Below are 8,089 nucleotides of genomic sequence, written 5' to 3'. Positions count from 1 at the left end.
TTTCCCCAGCCATAAAAGTGAACCAACCAAAGCACAAAAGCTGTATTTATTTGTTTTCATTACTACAAAAACAGCTGGCCTCCTAAAATGAGCTGCTCCTAATTACTCAAGCCTTCAAATAAAAACAAGAAATCCCAACACATGGAACATGGGGTGCTGACATGAGCAGTATGGGAAGCACCGTTGAGGTCAAGGAGTGTTCAGACAGCACACTCCAAGTGATGCACTTGGAATGCCCCAACCCATGTCTGTGGCTGAGCATCCCCCTTCCCTGGCTGGGAAAAATTACTCAGACCTCAGCCTACACCCCACGTGCTGTGTGAGCCAGCTTTTCCCCCTGCTAACATGCAGAAATCTTGATAAGGATGGTTTAGAAAACTTGGTGAAGATACAAGCTGTTTTGACATCATCTCTGGGTTTTCTGCTTGACTAAGCAATAGGGAGGTTGGCTTTTTTTTGGCCGCTCCTGCTCACTCCATCCAAGGCTACGTCATTTCTTGGAATATTTCCTCATTTACCAGCATCTTCCTGCAGAGGAGATGGCCCAGGCTGGTTTTGGGATGGGTTAAATGCACAGCCCCAAAAGTGTAGCCCTACAAACTCAGACTCTCCCAGGGGTGAGCGCATCCATACAGCTGGCTCAGCACATCCCAGCCTCGGGCTGTTCCTGGGCACTCACCGAATCCAGCATTCTTTAACCAAAATAACATTGACCCAAATCCCCTCGGGTCGGGTCTCTGAAACAATGGGGCTGATTTACAGACCGGGAGCTGAACAACACCCCTTTGTGGCTGCAGGATTTGCTTTCTGGAAACTTTGAGCTCAGGAACGCACCTGGAGAGGATGTTCCCTTCCCCGGGCTGCTCCTTCACAACGCATGGAAAGTTCTGAACAAAGCAAACTGTTTTTGTGCTGGTGCCAGAAATCGGGGCTTTGAAAGACCAGCACCAAAAGAACAGGAGAAAAAAGGATGTGATACATTAATGCTGACCCTCAAAATGAGATGGATATGGAACTGCTGGCCCTGTGCGCTGCCATTGCTGCCTGCTGGCAGAGCCCACCCCAATGCTCCCACTACAAACCAGCACCACAGCCAAGCACTGCATAGGTAGAGGGGCTGAGATCACTCTGCCCAAAGTGAGAACAAAGCGGGGAGCCCCGAAAATTAGGAAAATTCAGAAATGGGGATCTGTGCTGAGGTCACCCTCTGCCCACTGCCCCTCTGAGCGATTTCCCCGACAGCGTGGGAAAGAAGAGAATCCCAGGGTTTAGGGATGACAGCATGCAACCCAAGCGCTGCATGCAGCGTCAGGGCAAACCCAGCATTCCAGCCCCACACCTACCCCAGCTGCCAGCAGCGCAGAGCACCAGGATGCTGAAAGCGACACGGAGTTCCTCCATCTCCTCCTCCGAACCCCGGCTATAGGGATGTGGGATGGCCCCGCCGTGCGATTTTGAGATGGTTTTGAGCCGTCCAAGGGATGAATCATGCGCTGGGTGTGTGTCACACACATACACACGGAGCGGGCCGGCCGGAGGAAGCTACGCTACACTGCTTCGTCACTCGAATTGGAGTCGGGCAGTGCCTCCTCCCGTCCTGTCCCCCGGGGGCTCCCGGTGCTTATTCCCTCTACTCGGTTCATAAAAGGGCTTAATGAACCTGGGCACAAAGTGCAGGGCGCTGCTGACCCGCTGTAACAGGCTTGTTCCCATAGGCTCTTCTGCTGGGTTTAATTGCTTGCAAAACCTCGCTCCCTCCCTCCCTTCGTTAACCCTTTCGGCCGCGGGGGTTTTAAACTTGCTGAGGCTGAGCTGCTTCAGAGCGTGAGGATTTGAGGGAAAACAGAGCACATGCATATTGCAATGAAAGTGGGGGTTCTCAGCAGCCTTTCAGGTGGGAAAATCCCTGCTGGAACGGCTCCGGAGCTGTGCAGGAGGATGGGTACAAACCCGACATCACGAAAGGAGGGAAATTCAGACTGGGCTGCGTGATTTGGAGCTGATTCTCTGCTGGTTGTGCTGGTTTTCTCTCAAAGCCAGCAGGCACAGATCCGCACAACCCCACCCGCTGTGCGTGCATAGGGCTCATTGCATCTGCCCGGACCCTCAGAAGGAGACAACACGGGGACCGAGGCTTTCTCTGCTCCAGGAGCGGCACTTTTCTTGGCCAGAAAAGAAATTTCTCAGCGTTCTCTCTTCCCCCCTCACCCTCCCCAAATCCCCCTCCCTCCCTGCGGAGCTGCTGCCCTCCGGCGGCCGCCAGGGCTCTGTTCTATGGGGAAATTGTCCTGCGATCTCCCCTCTGCCTCCTTGACGTGGATTTGCTATGGAGGGGCCCAGAGAAGCCCATCGGCCCACACGTCGTGTTGACAAAGTGCTGCTTTTCAATTGAAACTGGGTTGCTCACAGCCCCATCCAGCCTGGCCTTGAACACCTCCCAGAAGGGGCATCCACATCATCACTGTTCCAAAGTCTCACTGCCCACACAGCAAAGGATTTCTTTCTAATATTTAGTCTAAATCTCCCCTCTTCCAGCTTAAAACCGCTTCTCCTTGTCCCATCACTACCTGCCCTTCTAAAAGGTCCCACCCCAGCTTTCCTGTCGGCTCCCTTCAGGTACTGGAAGGGCTATAAAGCCCCCATAGAGCTTTCTGTTCTCCAGCTGAAGAGCCCCAGCTCTCTCAGCCTGTCCTCATAGTGGATGTGCTCCAGCTCTCTGACCATCTTTGTGGCCCTCCTCTGGACCCTCTTAGTAACTCCAACGTGTCCTTCTTGTGCTATGAGCTCCAAAACAATGCAGTACTTCAGGTGGGGTCTCATGAGAGCAGAGCAGAGGGGCAGAATCACCCCTCACCCTGCTGGTCACACTGATCTTGATATAACCCATGGTTGGCCTTCTGGGCTGCAAGCACAGATTGCCAGCTCATACTGAGTCTTTCATCAAATCACCCAAATCCTTCTCCTCAGGGCTGCTCTCCAAGTTGTCAGTCCCTCAGGTTCTCTTAGGGTCATAGAATTGTAAAAGTTGGGATGCACCTCTCAGATCCCCAAACCTAACCCATCCCCATCGTGCCCACTGACTGTGTGCCTCAGTGCCACATCCCCTTGGTTCTTGGAGTCCCATCCTGCCAGGCAGCTGGGTGCCTGGCCTAGAAAAGGGACACAAGGAGACTGTGCAAAGAGAGTGGTATACTCCAGCTCATGCTTCCAAAAATTTAGAAATGGGGATCTGATTCTTCTAAAAAGAAGGAAAATGATACAGAATTTTGTATTTGACTCCTTGAACCCTTTCCTGGCTGGTGCAGGAAGGTGCTGCTTGTCCTGCAAGCACTGCTGTGATGGGGATGTGGGGCACATGAGGATGGGAGGCACTGGGCAGAGTGTGGGCTCTCATTGCTGCTCTCTGGGGGTTGGGTGCTGCCTGGAGAACTGGACAAAAACTGAGCTGGGGGGGAATCAATTGTGGGATGCTCTGCATTCTTCTTGGGAAGCCCTTCTTGGGATTAAGGTGAAGTGCAGCCAAGAGCCAAGTGTTCCCATGTCCCTATGTCCCCAGGGGGGCTGTGATCCCAATGTGATGCTGCAGTGCCCAGATCCAGCATACAGAACACGTTGGAGCTGGAACTGGAGCCAGCAGAGGGAGCAGAAACTCCTCCAGCCCGGAGGCAGCAGGGAAAGGAGCTGCCCCTGGGATGCTCTGCTCTCCCAGGGGAATTTTTCATGGCCCAGGGGTTGAATGCAGGGGGTTCTGTCCCCTTGTCCCATCCAGGCTTCCTGCTTCACTCCTTCTGCTGCAAAATGCCCCTATGGAGCAGGGAGAGCAGTGCCACCAGGAGGAAAAAGCAACAAGTAAAAGTCAAAGCAAGCTGCTTTGCACCCCTAAAAGCCGCAAAAGCAAAATAGGGACTCTGCTCTCATTTGTTTAATAGTGAAATCATTGGCATGTTCCTATCAAGCCATTCTCCACCCCCAGCCAGCCGGCCTCCTGCTCGTGCCTTTAGCTGCAATTTATCAATTCTCATTTGGGTTTATTAAAATCCCCTCTGGGGGCTGTGCAAGCAAAGTGAGCTGAGACGTACACAGATCAATCAGAGCACGGTCCCCGTGTCATATCTCTTGTCCTGCAGCACCCAAACACATTTGCACCCACGTACGGTGCACGGACTATGGCTGCTGCTGCTGTAGGACCCTGAGCTGGGAATGGGGGTGGGATGCAGAGATCAGGGTGCAGCATCACTGTGCTCTCTTCTGATGGGGATAAAGGAGCACGGGAAGGGGGAGATGGAGGCGCCTGGGTGTAAACACCCCCCAGCCGGAGGATGATGATCTGGTTGTCAGTGTAGGACAGAAGAGCAGAGCAGAGCTGGGGGTGGACGGGGCTGGATTGGGCCAGCGCTGCTCTAAGGAAGGAGTGGGTGAGTGGGTGGCACAGAGCAGCAAGCAGGGATCGGTGAGAGCAGCACGGACCTGAGGCTCACAGGAGGGTGTATGGGGAAAACAGGGGAGCTGCCGGTGACCCAGGCCCAAACTGATGGGGTGGGCTGCTCTGGGAAGCAGGTGGAGGTCTAGGGGAGAGGATGCTTAGGGCAGGATCTCAGAGATCAGCGCACAGCCAGGGGGTAGCACAGGTGAGGGTGTGGGCCCCCATAGCAGGGTGAGGGGCTACAGCACTGTGGGGAAGGGGTGGGCAGCCTGGGTGAGCTTGGAGGGGGGAGGAAGGCGGTCCTGGGGGGAGGCTGCAAGGGGGTGGAGTTGCTGGTTTTTCTTTGAACACGGGGAAGACTTAAGCTGGGAACTTGCATCCGTGGAGCTCCCAGCTAGCAGGCGTCAGCTCCCTGTTCCTGCTGAGGGTCCCCATTGCTTTGGGGTGGCAGCAGGGCAGGGAGCATGAGGCCACCTCCTGCTGCCTTTCTCTGCCCCGTGCCCCCTTCTCCTTCCCTCTCCGTGCTCGGGTGACCGCGCTGAGCTGCTGGTGGCAGCTGGCAGCCTGCCACCCCTCTCTGCACACCTTTCCTTCCCTTCCAGCCCAGACGTCGGGAGCAGGAGTTGGCACGGAGGAGCCTGCGGGATGTGAGCGCAGCAGGGGGACCGCCAGCTCCATCCCACCTTCCTCCGACGGTTGGGACCTCGCATAGACCATGAATGGATCCTTCTTCAACCAGAGCCTCCTGGATCAAGGAGCATACCCCAACAGGACCCGGGGTTTGGGACTGCTCCTGGCCTGCTGCAATGGGACCGGCTCGGTGCTGGCACCTGACGGTGGCTCCTCGGTGCTGGCACCCGACGAGCGCAGTCTGTACATCACACGCGTGGTGCAGATCGCCGTCCTCTGCGTCCTCTCCTTGACTGTGGTGTTTGGCATCTTCTTTTTGGGCTGCAACTTGCTCATCAAGTCGGAGAGCATGATTAACTTTTTGGTGAAGGACCGAAGACCTTCCAAGGACGTGGGAGCTGCAATCATGGGGCTCTACTGATGCCGTGGGGCAAGTGTAGGCAAGTGGCTGGAGCTGGTGCTGAGATGCACGTACCCATGTGTTCGGGGCAGCTGGGGGGAGTGGGGAAGGGGGGATGATGTCTTTTTGTATGTCTGTGTCCATGGGAAAGCAAATCGGTGCTTCCCAGTGAGCAAACTCAATCGTGGTGAATGGGGAGATGTCCCCAGCATTGCGTGAAGTGCAACGACCAGCATCGTGTTGCATGCAGAAATGGCTTAAGTTTTGCATGAAACTTGCAGAAACGGTGATAATGTGCAGATCTGGACTCTTGTCTGCTGTTACCTTGGATACCGCCTCTTGGGATTTAGGGCTAAAAAAAATAAAAAGTGAAGAAAATGAAAAAAGAAAAGAAAAAGCAAACTCACTACAGAATGAAAAGAAACGATGAGGGAAGTGGAGTGCGTGGCATAGACCACATCTTTGTCCATGGGGTAGGGGAAGGGAAGGGCCATGTGGGTCGGACAGCAAAGTCTGCATGCTATGAAACGTGTCAATCTGTTGTGTTCCGGACCTCAAGCATGCACCGCTGGGTGGTTTTGTAACGGGGAGAGCATGTTCCTCCTCGATTTCTGAACTGTCCTGTCAAATAAAATGCAGATTTCCTCTTTCACACTGTGCCAGAGGAAGAAAAGAAAACCCCCATAAACACCAAAACCACTCCATCCTCCCCAAAAAAGCATGTTCGATTTGTACGTAATGGCTATTTTTCCTCCCCAAGTGCTGTGTTGTTATGGTCTTTGAGGTTTTTGTAGCTTTTCTTTGAGAACTGGTGAACAGTCAGGGAGAAAAAGGGAAAAAAAAAGAACCTGTTTCAAAAGAATTTGGTGTTGTCTTCATTTTCTTTCCCTTTGTGTGCAGAGCTCAGGTATTTCAACCCCAGTTCCAGAGGTTAAATATAGCTGTCCCACCTTCCAGCTGAACTCCAATTAAAGGTTGTTATTTCAAGCAGAAACTAACATGCTTTTTGTTTTCCAAAGGCAAATATCCTTTTCCTTAGCAAATAAATTTGACAGGAACGATGTGCTCTGGGTGTGTGTTAAACACCTGCCCAGCATCAAACACAGAGATGCGTAAGGACGCACCGAACACCTCTTGCAAAGCATCATTTCTGACTCTGATTGAAATCTCCATCTCCTCTGATCCTGATGAGCTGTCAGAGCTAAATTGTATGAGAGGAGGAAGACTCCCAACCTTTGTTCTGTGATGGAATTACAGCCCTGTCTGTGGGTGTGAGATGGAAATAATGTGAGTTTTGTTGCGCCAACAATATCCCTGCTGGGTCTGCAGCTGTAGTGGGAAAGCACTCCCGTGTCCAGCAGAAGCTGTTGATTTGATGGACGTGGATGTGAATCCAGAAGGACAACTCTCTGCCTTTCCCAGTTGCAGGAGCAGGATTATGGCAGGGTTTGTAATTAATCAGTGTTTGCTGAGCACCTTCCTCAAGGTTCCTGTGGGTTATTGGTGGGGCACAGAGTGAGATGAACGCAGTGCTGTCGCTGATTGCTCTCAATGTGCAGAGGCAATGTGGCAGCAGGACCAGATTTTGTAGGGTCACAGGAGCAGGAGGTGGAGGAGCAAAGCCCCACCAAGAGGGGAGACCTTCTCTTTGGATCCCAAGGGATGAGCCCAAATCTATGTTGGTTTATTCATTCTTACGGCCCCTTCTTAACCGTAAGGGCTATGTCTACACAACCAGGTGTTGGGAACCAGCAGAAGAGGATCTGCAGGGTGGAGCACTGCTGGACACCATCCTCGTTACCTTCCTCATAGAATCAGAAAGGTTGGAAGAGACCACTGAGGTCACCAAGTCCAACCATACCCCATAGCATGTGTCCCCACAGTGTGGCTGGGGTTCTGTCTTGCTTACAGTGAGCTGAAAGCATCTTTGAGCAAATCCCCTTCCCTTGAGATTCCCAATATAAAGATGATCGCTCCATCAAGAGGGGGAAATATCTGGGGATTATGGAGGACTGATGTCAGCACTGAGAAAACTAGAAGGTAAGAGACACCCAGACAGCAAGGTGCTTGCTCCAGGGCTTGCATAAGGATGGCAGCCCACAGTGGCTCCTGCAGCCCTTTGCCCACAAATAGCCCTTCTTCCTCATCCCACCTCCTGCCCACCCATTTAGATGAAGCTTATGAGTGGGTATTGACTCCTACGAAATTTTTTAAGCTAAGTTTTTTTTTTTATTTTTATTTTATATCTTCTTGAGAGAGGACATTTTAACATTATTTTGCTATTCTTTTTTTTTAATAGTTCATTAGCTGCCAAAACATCACTGGTGTGCCAGGAGTTGTGCAAGTAGGACTGAGAGACAGTGCTGGTTGTACTGTGCAGGGGAGAGGAGAGAGAGGGGACCAGCACATCAGGGGCAGAGTGAGGATCAGACATTGGGACTCATTTAAACTCATCTCCTGGCAGTAGAGCTACCACACAACCCACAGTCACACTGACCAGTGGGACTGGTGGGCTGAGCCACATGCCCTCCTGGGTGGCACCTTTTTGATGAGAACAGTTTGAGTTTTATCATAGAATCATAGGATGTCCTGGGTTGAAAAGAACCACAATGATCATCTGGTCCCAACCCCCTGCT

The 8,089-nt window shown here is 52.5% G+C and overlaps 1 protein-coding gene across 1 annotated transcript; it reads left to right on the top strand.

The window, feature by feature from the left end:
- Positions 1–4,471: 4,471 nt before the first annotated feature.
- RPRML (reprimo like) lies at positions 4,472–6,469 on the top strand. The gene is made up of 2 exons (XM_003213027.3): positions 4,472–4,628; positions 5,026–6,469. The coding sequence occupies exon 2, from the start codon at positions 5,139–5,141 to the stop codon at positions 5,472–5,474; it is 336 nt and encodes a 111-aa protein (XP_003213075.1). The 5' UTR covers positions 4,472–4,628; positions 5,026–5,138; the 3' UTR covers positions 5,475–6,469.
- The last annotated feature ends 1,620 nt before the right edge of the window (positions 6,470–8,089 follow it).

This window comes from Meleagris gallopavo, chromosome 29 (assembly GCF_000146605.3).
Source record: "Meleagris gallopavo isolate NT-WF06-2002-E0010 breed Aviagen turkey brand Nicholas breeding stock chromosome 29, Turkey_5.1, whole genome shotgun sequence".
NCBI classification, from domain to species: Eukaryota; Metazoa; Chordata; class Aves; order Galliformes; family Phasianidae; genus Meleagris; species Meleagris gallopavo.
This window is presented reverse-complemented; position numbering and strand designations above follow the sequence as displayed.

What these genes read in the sequence shown, in the direction of transcription:
- RPRML (XM_003213027.3), top strand. Translation starts at nt 5,139, where the DNA reads ATGAATGGATCCTTCTTCAACCAGAGCCTCCTGGATCAAGGAGCATAC.